The following is a 17,330-nucleotide window of genomic DNA, read 5'->3' on the forward strand; positions in this document are numbered from 1 at the left end:
GTTACATTATAGATTGTGATTCGTAGTTAATTTCATATTTCATTCTTATACAAACTCAGTTGATAACTAAACAAAAGAAAAATTATTTCCTATTAAAACGGCCTCCATAACTTCACTTCAATTGTCTAGCATTGGCACTTAAACAAAACCCACCCATGGAACAGAACGATTAAAGTGGTGAATCAAAAGGTGTAGTCCCGATTAGACTGCAATATCTTATTTTTTGTGACATTACATTTGCTTCTAAAAATTCCTTTATAGCTCAGCCTAAATCACAGCAAGTCAGGCATAGCTGCTTCATTTTTCTCTTATGCAGGAGAACCAATTGCCTAAAAAGTAGTATAAATTGTACATTTCATAACATTCGTTAATGAGCTTTTTAGATTTAACTTTTAGGTCTAAACTACACCTGTGGTATGAAACTTATATCTATGATGGAATACAACTATTTTCATTCTTTTGCAACTATAATCTGCACATGACTAAGTGGGACTACACCTTTAAGAGAACAAGTCAAAGCAGTGTGTTTGCAGCCTTCAGCGTATAAGTAGTACAGTACCATGTAGAGCCAGGATGGGACAAAAATAGGCAGCTATATAAAACCTAGTGTTTTCACTATTAAGCTATGTACCTTTAAATAATATGTATTGTGTGGCCAAATAGCCTACCTAGTCATCATCAGACTGATGTAATAAGGAAGCATAGTCATGCATAGCATCCAGCAATGGAGCAAGAAGCATCTGTCACTTACATGCTTATACCACACACTGAAGCCTCTTATGTTTACTGCTATAACCTATGCGTAATGAAGCTGCCTTTAATACTTACCTTGTACACAGATAGTCTCTGCCAATTAAAGAATAAGGTTAGTGAAATGTAAGAGAAAATTATAAGACTTAATTTACAATAGGCATTACATTGCCTTACTAAGGTACTAGTCACTCACCTGCACAATGTTCCTGTCCATGACCCCTCCACACAGGACCTGTGACTGAGGACCGGCAGTTTTAATGTCTTGCAAATTCTGCTCCCGTATCTGTGACATAAAATAAAACAAATTGTAACCAATAGTAGAAAGCAGTCTGTTCAGTGCGGTTTCTTCATTCATAATGGCTGCCTTTCCAACATATGGTTTTGGTCAGTAAGTATGGTTTTGGTTGGTAAGATCCTACCTTGCTATACTGAAAAACGATCCTTTCTTAGGGTATTTATTGTCTTTATAAATTGGTCAGTAAATGTTAAGCAAACTTAAAATAACCTAAAGTTACCAGTATAAAATACTGCTGCCACATTCGTCAATTTCTATCAAACATGAAACGGCAGAGTATAAAAAACAGACAGTATTTCCGTATGAACAGGAGTAACATTACCGGCTTTCAAAACAAATAAGTGCTGAATAAAAACAAGTTGTTAAGGTTGAAGTATTAAGAAGCATTTGCCAAAATGGAGCGGGTTATGTCGAGCAATGATAACCTAGCACTGGGACTTCTCAGGGATATTTAATTATATTAGGGACTTCTTCATTACCTTAATTTCTGGAGAGTCTTTTCCATAGACAATACTCTCATGTGTTTCAGTGAAGAAAGCTTTTTGTTTCAAACAATGTTAATTTATTTTTTAGATAACATGGGGGAAGGGTGTGGGTACAGAAAAAAAGAAGGATGAGGAGGTGCAGGCCCCACCATAATCAAAACGATAAACAGTGATATCTTTAGTATCGTTTTAACAATCTTAATAGTTAGTCAAAAATGAGAAAAAATAAAAACAAACAACCACGATGGGAGTGAGGAGGTTTGGGGAGATGGGCAAGAGGTCCCTTTGGTAATAGTCCTTTTATTTACCCCGATTCATTGATTTTTGATATGGTTTTGTTTATAACTCTCGGACAACTTATCCATTACTCGCATAGTGAACACAGATTTGTACCTCACTGACTACAGTTACAATACATTAGGTCATGACATTTAAGGCTATGTAAAACTAAGTGGTGCCGAGCTAAATGAGATCTTATGGCCCCTTCATTTGAAAATTAACCTGGGCCTTAATTATTTATAATTAAAAGCCACCCCCTCCCCCCCGTTTTTGTCCCCCCCCCCTATACCCGGGTGGGAAACAGGGGGTCCCCAGATCTGTACCGCATTCATTTCAGCTCCAGGGACTTACTGGTGAAGGCAAGGCTGGTACTTTCAGGTATTTAAAACCCTCACCACACAGGCAAGTAGTAGGAAGTCACGACGAATGATTTTGTGGCTTTATATTGGCCCATGTTATGCGGGAGATTTAAACCATTTTGTTTTTTTTAAATACATTACTGCAACGTGCTGCCTTTCCCAGTAAATTTGTTGGGAATCATGGGGGTGCCTGGAACAGAAAATAGCTGAAACCCCCCACCCATCCATGTAAATTAAAAGGGGTAATTAAAAAAAAAAAAAATAAAGTTTTAAATCTTAGGGGTGGAGGGCACAACTGCTTAAATTTTGTAAATTCATGATGAAGATTGATCATACAACTACATTACTTGCAGTGCTAGTTACACAAGTGTAACTCCGTCTATTCTCAGGTCAGTTTTCCAAGACAGTCTTCTTGAGAGGAACCTGCTGCAATGGGTTTCAAAGCAGTTCGAGTAATGGGAACCGATCTATAATCAGCTCATTGAAGACAAAAGGAGGCAAATCTGGTACATTTTATTGCTTGAATCTACAGCTCAATCATGTATATTACTTACACCACATGACATCCCTATAGATTATTGTAGGTTAAGCACAGAGCAACTGTGATTCTAAGGCAAAATACCTTGTTTCTCATTTCTTGAACATCCTTGGGGTTTGTGTTCAATGGAACAAACAGGTTAGGGGCCACAGAGGAGGCAGTTCTAAGTCCATCCTCCTTTGTCCACTGCAAGATCAAGAACAATTAAAATTATCAGATTAACTTCAACAGTGCACAAAACAGTTAATATACATTGTACAGTCATGCATTGCACAGGTCACATAGGGAAATGAACCAATGAATAGGCTGCAGGAGGGTATTTTCTCTTGCAAGTTTCTACTGCACAAGTAGTACACTATCAGTTAAACCATGAAAAACTGAAGTAGTGAGCCATTATCAGAACATCACTTGTTTAGTTATCACTCCAGAAAACGAAAAGCATAGCAACTAAAATAATGCAAAACTTGTTAACGCAGCCTTAAACTGAATACTCAAAATTATTTGTGATCGAATGCACCCCACACCTATATTGCCGTTAGAGACAAAAGGGCAGCCACCGCACACAATCTCAACACATCTGGAATTAGGACTGTGTGCAAAATAAGGTTGAAAGATACCCCATATCATACATGCAGTATGTTAATTTTTGCTGGAAATTCCATCAATGAGCTACCGAAAACATTGGGTTTCTTTTTTGTTTTCCGGAAAGTCAACATAGGCTGCTACAGCACAACAGGGTTAAAGTTAAGAGTAAAAAAACAAAACACAACAGATTTCATTGATTCACTCCTATATTTGACACCAAAGCAAATTGAAAGCATAAGATGAGGGCCGCAGAATGCATTACAAAGTCACTTACCAGACACACTTAAAAGCTGGTGAGTTTTGCAATTTATTGCACGCCACTTTGGCACAAAGGGCATTATATATGAATTATATATACAGAGGGTGGGCATCACCAAAGTTCTGCATTTAAAATACATAAATAAAGCGCTACAATACAGCATGGAATATTTTCACAGAGAAACAGCCAAAATTAGAGCAACTGAACAGCCATTTATGTTACAAATATTTCACAGTTTTAGGCTTAAAAATAAATGAAAACTAAAAACAAAACATGGAGTTCAAAGAAATCTCAAGTCGCAGCGGCTTATGGATTTTGCATAAAAGGTTATTTTATACTACCAGTGTGCACCATTTTTGTGGTGCTTCTCCGCTCCACTGTTACCCAATTTCCCTCCTGTAAACGTTGGAGAGTTGCACGGACCAAAGCAATGTTTCCTTCATTACCGGGCATTACACATAATTCCCCGCGTGATGTCACAAATTAGAAACAACGCAAGAAAAAATGTTCGCCAACCCCAAGAGGATAAAAATGCAGGATGGATAATGGAGCCATGGCATACTCACTTAAGTCTTCGCAAATAATTACGGCACCTTAATTTTGTGTTCGTATAAAAACACAAACATAAAATAAATATATGTATTTTCATATATTAGGAAACACTTCAATCTGTTTCCTGCCAGGGGATCCTCTGGCATACAAGAGTTTAACAACCAGATATCCGATCACTTCATAAAGTAAATTCTGCAAACAAGAGGCGGGTGGCAACAACACATTACATCATGAAAGATTAACATACATTTGTGTTATGGGTGATCCAAAAATTAAACAAAATACCATGTAGGTATTTGTCTGAATAGAACATACTTTCATGAAAATTGTATATTCTTTAGCACAAATTTGGTTTGCGTTTATTTATAAAGAATGACTAGAACCATGTCTAATAACCATGCAGTCAAGCCATTAGCGATAAACTACTTGTGACTTCATGTGATATGACTGGCATATAATTATTAGAGGGGAAGTTCAAATTCCTTGACCCCTTATTTTGTTTGGAGAATTCCAGCCACTCCAGATTGTGGCGTTAACTGAAAAATGGACAGCAGCTAAATTGCCTTTAGTTTAAAACTACTTGGGGTATTTGTACTGGTTCACCCGTATAAAATGAAGTGAAAAGCAGTTGATAACGACTGCGGTACACCATTCTGATGTTCCTTAAAAAGGTATTTATTCTAAAGCTATACAAACAAAAATACTTTGCTATTTGATCATTTGATTTTAAGAGCCAACCGAGTAGAACAGCAAACGTTTTAACCAGCCAATGTTACCAATACCATGTTTAGAAGTGTTCCCTGGCAGCGAAATGGATTCAGTTTTATATTCCCCATGAGGTCAAAGATTTTGGCCATAACATATCTTGCCCATAAATGTATTTTGAATCGCACCCTAGCTTTGTTGGAAACGTTTCCAGCTCTACAACAAAACAGTTTGCGTTGCTCTTGATTCTTTCAAAGCCAGTAGGAGATTCTCTCAGAATCTTTGAAGTATAAAAGTAGGTTCTGATGGTTGCATCAAAGCCTAATTCAATTTCAGAAACATCTATTTGGCTTCACATTACTACCACAGGAAATCTATGTATATGTGCAGTATACAAAGTTCCATTAACATACAAACAAGATTCACACAAACAAGCAGTTTGCCATATGATTTGGGGAAGGCACTGTATTACACCCAAGCCAGATTCTATTTCTCTTCTTTCCACTTGTGACTGAAACATGTTTACACAATCAATGCCATCTGTTTTTCATTTTACAATGGTATTCAATGCTTATCAGATAAATACTTGATTGCACTTTTCCATTGTTGCATTACTACTATATGAACCGGTCCGGCTGTGCAGAATATAAAAGGATAGTAAGTTAAAGTACAGTACATATCTTAAACGCTAAAAGATTTGTTCTGATATTTCCAGTCACTTGGATAACTAAATGTTTTCTTAGTAAGAGCAGTGTATTATATAAAAAAAAGGCAATTTGAAGGACTTACCTGAGCTATGAAAAGACATGGATGGCATCAGTGTGCTTGCAAATACAATTTATAAAACAAAAGTGCCAAGCAAAGGGTCAAAGGGAATGGCCAAGTTAAAATCGATAAGACAATAGCTATTGTAGTTATGGCCGATAAGTGCAGTGAATTACCAGCTAAAACCAATTGAAAAGGAAAAGAAAAACCCTTAGTACTTATACATTTTTTGATACAAATTAGGCTATAGCAGCATTCCGTCCTAGTCTCCATTTTTAAAAAATGGTTATGAAGCAGAAGGTCCGCGTAGAGCTTAATGTTAATTTCAGCTCTGGTGACCCCCATGGCTCCCAGGATGCTTACCTCCATAGGACCTGCCGGTGCTCTATGTGGGCCAGTAGGAAGCTGCAACAAGTGATGTTGCAGCTTTCTATTGGCCCGCATGTGATTAAAACCTCAATTTTGTTTCCCCGATAGGGAATGATACTGGGGACACCTTCAGTAAGTATCACGGGAACCAGTTGAAATGAAAAGACCCCTGCGCCCCACCTACAGTATGTAAAAAAAATAAAAAAATAAAAACACAAGAAGGCGGAACCACAACTTTAAACTAATGTTTTCCCATAGGAAGCAGAAGATCATAAGTAGAAAATTGTTATTTTGAAAGGTAAATCGGGAATAGATTTAAATGAGAAAAAAAAAAAAAAAGAATCCCACATGCAATTAATGGCATGATCACTGTGATAATTTATGCTAAAAAAAAAAAATTCTACAAAATAAAGGGTACGCAAGGAACTGCACAATAAAAAAAGCGGTGCTCTTAGCTTTTTAACAGGAGTACAGATCACATATTAGATTAGTAATGTGCTTTTTTTAAAGACATAACAGGCATATTAAAAGGTCAGTGAAATGTAAAACTAATCAATCTTGCTTTTACTTCTTCCAGGATAGCACTCAGCTGCCCTCTGTACTTTAAAGCAGCACTTTTTTTTCCCCAACAAGGATTTGAAACTGAGGGGCCCCAGAGCTCCCGGGACCCTTCAGTTCCTGAGACACTTACTGGTGAAGGTACCGGCAGCACTTCCTGGTTTTACGTTCAGCTTTAAAAAAGACCATCCAATATGAAGCCACAACTGATGGCATTGAGGGTTCCTATTGGCTCACATGATGTGGGACATTAGAAAGGCCATTGTTTACCCTGTGTGGGAACTTAAACCCTGGTACCTTCATTGGTAAGTAGCTCGGGAACTGGAGAGAGCCAATTAAGCTGAAAATATTGCGTTTCAGCTCTGGAGACACCTGGTCCCCAATCCTTTAAAAAACAAAAAAAAATACATGCAGCCGGGATTGCTGCTGTAAAAGGTGGTGAGGGACCATGGAAATATTTCTGTTCCAGAAGAAATAAAGACCAGAGGTACTTCAATTAACCTGCCTCTGCTGCCATCATGGTCAGAAACTATCACCAAATATATCTACCTTTAGACAATACAAGTATACTTCTATCATTCTGACTTTAATTTAAATTTGTTTCAGTCCAATAAAGTATGTTACATTTTGAAAAGGCTGTAGACTGCCTAGAAATAATTGTCAAAAAATGAATCCTAAGGGAGTTCCCTCCAACTTAATTAAAATATTTTAACAAGGTTTCATTCAATTGTCTGTTTTTGCTGTGCGGGGGAGGAGGGGATACCACTCCCAAGACCAATCTATTGTTTTCCACTCTTCAGGGAGGTGCTATGTAAACCAATCATTTTCAAAAGGTCCTATGCGCCATCAGAAACACAAGTGCACTGGGAGATGATGATCCCGCTTACAAATGGCTCACAGAACACAGTTCCAACCAGGCTAGTCTATGAAGGGTCCAACATGCAAATACAGGATTGGATGTCTTGACAATTCAAAATAATGTGTGACTTAATAGCTTACAGTGTAACCTTGAAATATACACCTCTCCCGTCCCATTCCTAACTTCACTGTAACATGAACACAAAAGCAGTATCAAACGGTTAGTGCTGGCTGATAGCCCAAGCTGCACTTTTGTCATGCCGCACCCAGATTTTAGTCACTTGTCAATTATGGCCATCTACTGGCATGCAACAATTCATGCACAAGGAAGCTGGACTTTACCCTTAAAGGCTTTGGGAAGTTTATGCAAGCACAGCAGAAGAGAAAGGCAAGAGAAACGTATATCAACTATGTTAGCAAGGCACACTGCTGAAGAGGGAAAATTAAGTCTGCCGAAATGTAAAACACTTATTTGCATTTTTCGAAATTTTATCTAATGCACACTAGACCCCCAGTAGCAGATTTTGTGTAAAAGTCAGCAGCAAATTAATTCTTAAAGTAAAATAAAGGCTTCAATTAATGATAGTCTTAAGCAGTTTGAAAAGCAGAGTATAGGATTTTTTCTTCTACAGATCTTCTAGTGCAGGAAGATTGAGCAAAAGCCAAATAGTGGTTAGTAGGAGGTTACTAGTGAAGACAGGAGTGGTTTATTTTTCCCAAAGCCTCCAAGTGCTAGCCACCTCAGTTTGCTCTATATCAACTATGAACAGTAAGGTAGGCACAGACCAAGCAGTTGGTAATACAGCTTGGCACGCAGACACCGGACGAGAGAGACTGCAGCAAGGGTTTCACGTGATCGTGTGTAATGTTCGTCCACACCTTAGTCTTCGACTTGGGGCTGCCGCCGTTCTGCCCTTCTTCGGAGGCATCGTCTGCTCTACCAGAGTTCAGCCACTTTGTCTTCTCCCGCTGCTGTTTCTGAAAACTGTGTCTCAGAGGGGAACAGGTGCCTGAGTCACCGTCGCTGCCAAAGGAGTAGCCAGTGACGCTGGCAGGGATCTCAACATCACTGTACTTTTTAGCCTTTTCTCGCAGGGCGGGGCATCGGTAGGGATAGCCGGTTCTGTAACCCTTTAGAAAAGTGCAGGAAGAACAAAACATTGAGTTAAGCCAAATATTTGCTAAAAGTAATATACTTTCAGTTGGATGTTTTTCTCCAATTATACTCTAAACACCGTGCTACCTTGAAAGTTTCTTGCAACCTACTTCCTTTTGCTCTGACGCACCACTGGTTGTTTAGTACAAGTCACTGACCAGCCTCTTGCCGTACAGAAATCAACAATCTTTATCAAAACCATATGCACTGGTGCTAAAGACCAAAGTTGACTTAAACTCCAATGGATACACACAATGTAGCCATAACATTAAAGACAAATGAAGAAACCATGTAACCGATGAGCTTTTACAGTCAATTGCGCAAACCCTCAAAACATACAGGATTTCTACAGGAGGGGCTGCGCTTTATCCATTTAATTTATGAAAAATAATGGTAAAATCATGTGTTTTAAACTTAAACATGTACAAAAATATTCAAAGAAGTTGAGGCTTTTGAGAACTTGGTATACAAGAATTTATAGCAAATAGGATCATTAAGCCCACCTTATCAATCTATTGTTTTTACTTGCAGTACATATTTGATATCCATTCAATATTTGTCGCCCACTGCTTTTACTAGCTTGGTGTAATTACATTGTACATCTAACAGGTGTGTTCAAAAGGACACAACAGCCGGATCTACCGATTCTGCATCTTTGATCTAGGCTTAGCCACACTAGCTGTTTAATGCAGTAGGAAAGCCACGTAACAACATGGATAGCAAGCCAATAGTGACGTGCCCACTTTGCGCTCTAGGTTTTCACTACCCAGAATCCTTGTCTGCAACTAAACTCACTGTGCAACATTTGATAAATGGGGTGAATTAAGCCGATTTGTAGACATGTGGAAGACATATGAACATACCCACGGATATTTGATCTTTATAGTACAAAGTATTTGCCATGATCTGTAAACCCTGTATGTACATCACATCTTTCCTAGAACATTTTCACAATTTTCGGTTAGTGGAGCAGCACCACATCTGAACTAAAATATATCTGCTTTTGCATGAACACATTTTACATCTTGAAATGACTGAATACTTTCCGTGAACCTCACAGTCAATTTACTTACCAGGTTATCCAGCATACGCATAAGAGCTTCAAATTCCTGCTCTCCAAGAAGCCACTTTGGATGTGGTCCACCTCCCTCTCCAGCCGGTGACTCAGGTGAACGAGATTTTTTATATTTCCCAGGATCTAATAGTACCAAGTTATCTGGACCTCCTGCACTTGACAGAGTGCGTACCTGAAACATTATTTTAAATACTAAATTTACATTAATAATATTAGCAGATCTCGAGTTCATACATACAAAACATCTCTTTAGTTGCTGAATACACAGGATTTTAAGATTCCCCAAAACGCTTCATCTGAAGGAACCTTGCTAGGTTCATGCACAGTCTCTGAATACCTCCCATCCAGGCCAAATTAAAGAGAAACTTCGATTTTTCTTTCGGAAAATCCGGCTGATATAATTCTGCATTATGTTAATTGCAGACTACAACATCTTGCACACAAAAATATTCAAAGCTATTTTTTTATTGCTGGTTCCCACCCTCAAATTGTCACTGAAGTGACAAAAATACCCACAAAAGAACCGCTTAGTGCCGTATGTATTGAACATTTTATTACCTGAATCTCACAGGCAGACATCAGATTGTGTATATAATAAAAAGCCTCCTCAACAGTTTCTCCCATGGTTACTAAGCCATGATTTCGGAGAATAAGCACCTGAAATAAAATTATATATCAGTGAAATAGTGAATATACAGATTAATGTGCAAGACAAAGTACAGAAACAAGTACAGTACCAAGAGACTAATTGTGAGCAAATACTCACTTTGCTTCTAGGCCCCAAGTTTTTCTGTATTAATACTTTTTCTTCTTCATCAACCAGTATGCCATGATAGTCATGGTAAGTCACCTCTCCAAGAGAAAGGGATTCTGGGGAGAGAGGCAGCAGGCCGCATTTCATTGCGGAGACCTAAGGATATTTAAAAAAAAAAAAAAAAGTATACAATTAAAGATGACCCAATAAAGAAGTGTTTTTCAACTTTTTTTGGTTAGGGAACCCCAGAATTTGATTTTGAAGTTCTAGGGAATCCCCTCGCTCTTTCCCCGTGCGCGCGCACACGCCCTCTCAAATTTCTCTCTCCCACTTGTCAGCTATGCCAAAAGGAACAGGCAGGGACAGGGAGATGAAGTATAGCAGTGACCTATTAGCTGCTGATGCTGGCTCATTGCTGTGTGGGGGGTGCTGCCACGCTGCCGGGTCCCAGCTCCCCCCCCGGGAGCGGCGGAACCCCCAAAAGCAGATGCTATGTAGCATGAGAAAAATACTGTATAGTCAATTCATTTCCTCACTTCATAATCAGTAACAATGTTTTTGTCTATCTCCAAATTCCCTTTAAAGCGGCAATTCGGGATTCTCATTTATTTTTTTTTACTTATAAAGAAGCTGTCGTTTTACCCCTACATTTTTTAATTTTAACTAAGTGTTCCCCCAGAGGTCAATTATGGCACACCAAGCTAGAGACCGCCTCCCCCCTCCTTCCAAGAATTCTTGTCCAGAAGTGGACAAAGACATCTGGAGATGGCAATGCAGCTACCAATTGTGTGACCCCCACAGCCACCTTCGTTTCTCCTTAAAAAGAAAAAAAATCTCGGCAATTGGGGGCCTCCAGTTTTTGTCACAGTTCAGCACCAGAGGACCCCCTGGTTCATAGAAGGTGAAAAATATATATTGGGAGAGATGGCTGCTATAAAGCAAAATACTTGACCGATACATACAGAATCTTGCTTTCTTAAACTGGAGTATATCCAGTGGTCTTTTAAATTAAATGCCGGGGGATCACGTGAGGCCACTGCAACTGAACTTACCGAGGTTCAGCCGGCTTCAGATGACGCGTTGACATGGCAACATGGCTTCATTTGCCACCAGTCACCATGGCAACGTGTCACGTGACGCCAACTCACATGACCCCACTGACACCGACAGGAAGGCGCGAGCAGCAACAGAGTTTGCGCACAGCTGGTTTAGCACACTACTTTTTAAAAACCATTTTAACCACTTGGCGTATACCCTTTTGAAGTATGATCCCAAAGAAATTCCTCTTGCACATGTAGTGAACACTTACAGCTGCCCCAGCAGGGGTATGAATATGGACAATGCATTTCACATCAGGTCGCGCAGCGTAGATGGAAGAGTGCAATGTAAAGCCAGCTTTGTTTACTCCCAGGTTTGTGCTGCCACGATCAATTATTTCACCTTGAAGATTTATTTTAACCTACAAAAACATGAAAGATTGAAAGCAGAAACACATCATCAATTCAAGTTTGTTCTAATGCATTCATAACATAGAAAAACGTATTTTTCGTGACTAGTGGGTTTCTTTGCTTTTATTAAGAAAATATCCCAATAAGTGGGAAACCAGGGGGGGGTTGAGGATAGGGGAGAGAAATCGCCAGAGCGGTACTGCATTATTTCAGCTCTGGGGATCCCCTGCTTTCAAAAATACTTACCACTGTATGTAATGCCAGTGTTGCCTTCATGTTTATGCAGGCCAATAGGAAACCATGATGGATGACGCCACGGTTTCCCATTGACTCTGGTGCCACAGGAGATTTGAGCCACCATATTGTGCACCTGTTGGGGCTTCTGCAGACATCACTAGAGACCCCATATCCCACCAAATTTAAAACAGGGAAAAAAAAAAAAGAAAAAAAAACAGCACTGCCATGGCACAAATATGTACCTTTAAACACTGCATGCTCTTGTTTTATGCACGGTAATCATGTAGAGCAGCGGTTTGCAACCTTTACATTGTGCACCCCAGCAAGAAAATATTGTTCCGCGATAGATAAATCTAATTACCTTTTCAGACTATTGATAACAAAACCGTTTGACCAATCCCAGGCAGTCTTGTGTCCTGAGTTTGTGGGGAGGGAACACACTTAAGGACCCAAACTGCACCTCAGTGCGCGCAGACAGCATGGGTGGTATGGTATTGCAGTCTGTACTGCAGGAGCTTATAAAACTGCAGTTCAAGCTGCTGTTTGAATGTTTTTTTTTTTTATCCATTCAATATGTGCATCAATACAATCTGCACACTGACAAGTGATTAGCTAAGTTACTGATCAATTCGTTCTCCTGTAATCGATCGCCTAATCGGGGGTTATTTAATTCACTTAGTGCTGCACAAGAGTACCCAGGATGCAAAGTTGTGTGTGGAAGTTCATGTGACCAGGCAGTTACAAGATACAACTGGTGCAGTGCTAGAGAGAGGGCAGGGCTCAAGAGCCAGAGCCTGTCTCAGAAGAGGAAGGGGGTGTGACTTTGTAAATGGTTTCTATAGAAACAAAAATGCTTACCACATTAGAATATATTAACAATTTCTTTAAAAAAAATTTTTTTTTAAATGCTACAAGTATTTTCTCATTGTACAGAACTGATTTATTTAGGATATGGCTTTAACTGCAGCCATGCCGCCGTGGATGCAAAGGATTGCGGAGAACAGCTTTGAAAGCTGCTGCTGTAATTGACAGCTGTTACTTTGCAGTTTGGGACCTTACTAAATGTGTAGTCCCTCCATAAGCCCAAGAACCATACGGTCTAGGATCTGCCATTCCTGAACCCCCAGTTGGGAATCACTGATGTAGGGCTTCTAGTAGTTAATCTGGTGATAAGTCATTGTAAACATAACCAGCAACAGGAAAAATAAACTAAAATCACAAATAACCAACTAGTACAAACCTCCCAGGCCCCCAATGACCAAGAACCTATCCTCATTCCTATTAAACTACGGTTTAGGATGAAGGGCAAAAAAACAAAACAGATTGTACAGAAACGGTCATACAGCTGTTTAATAACTGCATCTGAAGCCGCACCCCATAATGCCTCAGGCAGAGCTACACTATGCATAGAGGAGTGGGGAGGGGAGTAGAGAGGGGGAAACGGAAGACGTGCTTATTGACAAGAGTCAATGCAGTCCAACACATGTGGTTATTCCCAACACATGTGGTTATTCCCACCACATGTGGTTATTCCCACCACATGTGGTTATTCCCACCACATGTGGTTATTCCCACCACAGGCAGGGATTTGTTGAACTCTGTACATGACACAAATACACAATTCGTCAGATGATTTATAACCAAATATAATTTCCTTGGGTACAAATGTTAACACGTGTGTGTATTACTAGAGATTAGATTTTAAAAAATGTAACGTTAGTAAATGAATCATGTCTGCTAACTGAATAACTGTGCAATCACTCTCAATGGTTATATAAGAGAGTTTGACCATACATATACACTACAAGGAAACTCGACAATAGGTAGAATATATACTTCTGGATCTCTCTACCTCATTACATGTGTGTGAGATATAGATATCAATATATACAGTGTGTAAGAATCCCTAGAGATCCAATATACCGGCACAGCACAAGGGATAATCACAAAAAATGGCTTATTGTGTCCAAAATGCACACATATGCCCAACGTTTCGGTCCCCAGGGGGACCTTCTTTATATTTAAAACCAGAGACAGAACATAAAACACAGACAAAGCTCAGTTTTAGCACATCCAGTGAAACTCATACACGGTACAGTGCCTAAATATATATGTATAAATATCTATTAAGTAAAATGGTCTTTTAGTTTGACATTTTTGGCCAAAATTGTTGTAAGCCCCTGAGCCAACTTCACGGCAGACCACAATTCAGGGGTCCCTAACGCTAATATAAATTCTTAGTAACCTGTATAATAACAGGAATAATGATTTATAGTAAATCGGTCAATATTAGTTGTAAAGTTCTAAGTCTGATTGAAGCCTTTATTAACCTGTACATTACCATGAAAAGCACTCTGTATTAGAGTTGTCACAACCATCCTGCAAGCAAACAAGTTCCCCTTTATAGCTATATGTAGTTATCAATATACAGGTAGTCCTCATTATCCAACGTTTCACTTTACAATGAATGGCATATCCAACGAATGGCATATCCAACGCAACCCTAAGAGCCGTTTTTCGATGCCGGAATCGTTATCCAACGCTCACCGCCACTGATTAACATGGGACTCACTTTACAACGGTATCACTATCCAACGCTACTTCCAGAACATATTCCGTTGGATAACCGAGGACTGCCTGTATCTATCTCTCATACATAGATATAAACTCTGTGTAAACTTTCATAAGGTGTAGCTTTGCACCTTTGGCTGCATTTGAAGGAAAAGCAATCTTAAAGTTCAGTTGTTTTTACAAGTTCTTGTTGAAATATTCAACCCCTATATACATACATATAATTATATAAGAATGTTCAGGCTTACCAGACTGGATGCAGTAACTTCACTGTACAGGAGTCCAAAAGGAACAATCAGGAAGTGTTCTTGTTCTGAACTAACTCTGACCTACAACACAGACACACCATTATAATACAATGTAAAGATTTAGCACTTACCAATACATTCTGGTTGATTGCACAACTACGGAGAGGCAATGTAATAGCCGGTGTGACAAATGGCATGGCACTGGAAAGTTATTGCTGGCCATGATAGTTTTAACTACTTCAGTTCCCTATTGATGTACACTGCACAGCAAGAAATGTGTCCCTCTCAAGGGCCCTTATGACGTACGTCATTGGCCTAATTTTTTTAGGAGCTGTGTGCGATCGGTGCTTCTACCACACTGAACAGAAACAGAACTGTAGACGTGATTACTCCGTAAAGCAGTCACATGTGAAAATGCCAGCGGGTCCGTGGCCGCGGAGGTGGCATGACCCTGCGCCACTGAATGTGGCAACAAAACCAAAAACCGTTAAATCCAGAATAGATGGCACCTGCGATGGTTACACATTTAAGAGAGACTAACTACATTAAAGGTGCAGTACTTTTTTGGCTTTGTGAACAATGTTTTGCTTAATCTTATGCAGAGAATATACAGCCAGGTTCTTTTAGTTTTACTTCACCTGCCAAGTCAACGATGGCCAGCAGGGACGTTCACATTGCACAAAGAAATCTATACGCAGTTTCAAATTGTTTAAATGTTTCATCAAAATGTCAATATTAAAAGAATAGAAAAGATAAAGGTAGCACAGACATCATAATGATTCATTTACCAACTGAATTACTGCTCGTTAATGCACAAAAGCACTATATTAGTTTGCTAAATTGTGCATTGCCAATCCATTCAATTGTACACAATTGCAAATCTCACGTTGTGTCAAATCTCCCACCAGCGGTAAAAATGTCTGCTACGTCTGTGTCAATGCTGTATATAAGTAGTATTAATGCTTATTCGTCATAAAGAATGAGTAAACTTGTGATTTGCCCTGGTACAGTACAACTTTAGTATCAGCAAGCATCTGAATCGAGATAGTTGACACCATAGACGTACTGTACGTTATTATTGAACTACAGTTCTATGCAAAAAAACAAAACAATAAGTGAATGTTACCAATGGGTTATGTAAAGAAAAACAATGTGTTTATTTCATTGAGAACACTAGAAGTCTGTGCTATGCAGAAGTTCTATCTCATCATGAGGACTTTGGTTTGCAGTCACTCAAAAAACTACTAAAGCAGAGCTGGCACAGATCCAGATTGTACAATGGTTATTTCTGCAGAGATCACGGCTCCTCCTGCTATTATGGTTTAATCCCATTGTAAAACAGAAATTAACATGAAGATCATTATCACAATACATTTCTTAATCATGGTACATTTCTGTTCAAAAGATAAACAATTACAAATATTACTCTATAATAAATGTTACAAAAATCAGGTCTATATGAGCGTGCCATATTATAAAATAAATGTTCCCCCTAGGTGGGAAACATTGACTTTCCAGAGCTGAATCGAGATGCACTCTCAGATTGTGTTGCTGATATCTCATGGAGGTTGAAAGCTCCCGCATGACGCAGGCCAAAAGGAAGCAGCGACTGCTGATATTGCAGCTCCCTATTGGCCTGTGTGAAGTGGGAGCTTTAAACCTCTATATCAGTAGTTGCCAATCTGTGCGCCGCGGCGCTTTGCCTAGAGGGGCGCCGCGATTATCCCTCCCCACCATCCCTCCGATTATCCCTACCCACCATCCCTCCTTAATGCCGACCGGGCCGCAGGGGATAGGCTGCAGGCCAGAGGAAGCCGGGGGCGGGGCTTCCGCTTTGTGCAGAGCACACGGTGAGTGTGTGTGTCTGCCTTCCCGCTCCTGGCTCCTCTGTCTGCTGCGCGGTGTCCCGTCCCCTTCTGCCCTGGGTGACAGAAGGTAGGGGGGGGGGGGGCGAGGAGGGAGTTGTACATTTGCCTGTCCTGGCGGTGGGTTCACGGGGAGGCAAGGAGCCGCCTGCACGGATCTCCTGCCTTTCCTCCTCTTCCCCCCCTCCCTGTCACTCACATCCGTCGCTGCCTCTGCTCTCCAGAGTGTGTGTGTATCTGTGTGTGTGTGTGTGTGTATTTCTGTGTGTGTGTGTGTGTGTGTGTGTGTGTATCTCTGTGTGTGTCTGTATCTGTGTGTGTGTGTGTGTATCTGTGTGTGTGTGTATATCTGTGTGTGTGTGTGTGTGTGTGTATGTATATCTGTGTGTGTGTGTATATCTGTATGTATATCTGTATGTATATCTGTGTGTGTGTGTATCTGTGTGCGCGTGTGTGTGTATGTGTATGTGTGTGTGTGTATCTGTGTATGTATATGTGTGTGTGTGTGTATGTGTGTGTGTAGGGAGCCGCCTGCACGGATCTCCTGCCTTTCCTCACCCCTCTTCCCCCCAGTCACTCACATCCGTCGCTGCCTCTGCTCTCCAGAGTGTGTGTG

The 17,330-nt window shown here is 40.0% G+C and overlaps 1 protein-coding gene across 21 annotated transcripts in view; it reads right to left on the bottom strand.

The window, feature by feature from the left end:
* The window catches only part of ADD1 (adducin 1), a 96,873-nt gene that overhangs the window by 23,335 nt on the left and 56,208 nt on the right, over window positions 1-17,330 (bottom strand). For 10 of the 21 annotated variants that reach the window (XM_075570539.1, XM_075570529.1, XM_075570510.1 and 7 more), the window contains 9 exons: window positions 14,850-14,930; window positions 11,655-11,804; window positions 10,358-10,501; window positions 10,150-10,248; window positions 9,590-9,763; window positions 8,147-8,491; window positions 2,794-2,895; window positions 947-1,036; window positions 829-846 (listed from right to left, as the gene is read on the bottom strand). In XM_075570539.1, coding sequence (XP_075426654.1) covers window positions 829-846; window positions 947-1,036; window positions 2,794-2,895; window positions 8,147-8,491; window positions 9,590-9,763; window positions 10,150-10,248; window positions 10,358-10,501; window positions 11,655-11,804; window positions 14,850-14,930 — 1,203 coding nt within the window. The remainder of the gene's footprint in view (window positions 1-828; window positions 847-946; window positions 1,037-2,793; window positions 2,896-8,146; window positions 8,492-9,589; window positions 9,764-10,149; window positions 10,249-10,357; window positions 10,502-11,654; window positions 11,805-14,849; window positions 14,931-17,330) is intronic. The other 11 variants (XM_075570519.1, XM_075570572.1, XM_075570620.1 and 8 more) reach the window with 3 other exon arrangements.

Source organism: Ascaphus truei, chromosome 1 (assembly GCF_040206685.1).
Source record: "Ascaphus truei isolate aAscTru1 chromosome 1, aAscTru1.hap1, whole genome shotgun sequence".
NCBI classification, from domain to species: domain Eukaryota; kingdom Metazoa; phylum Chordata; class Amphibia; order Anura; family Ascaphidae; genus Ascaphus; species Ascaphus truei.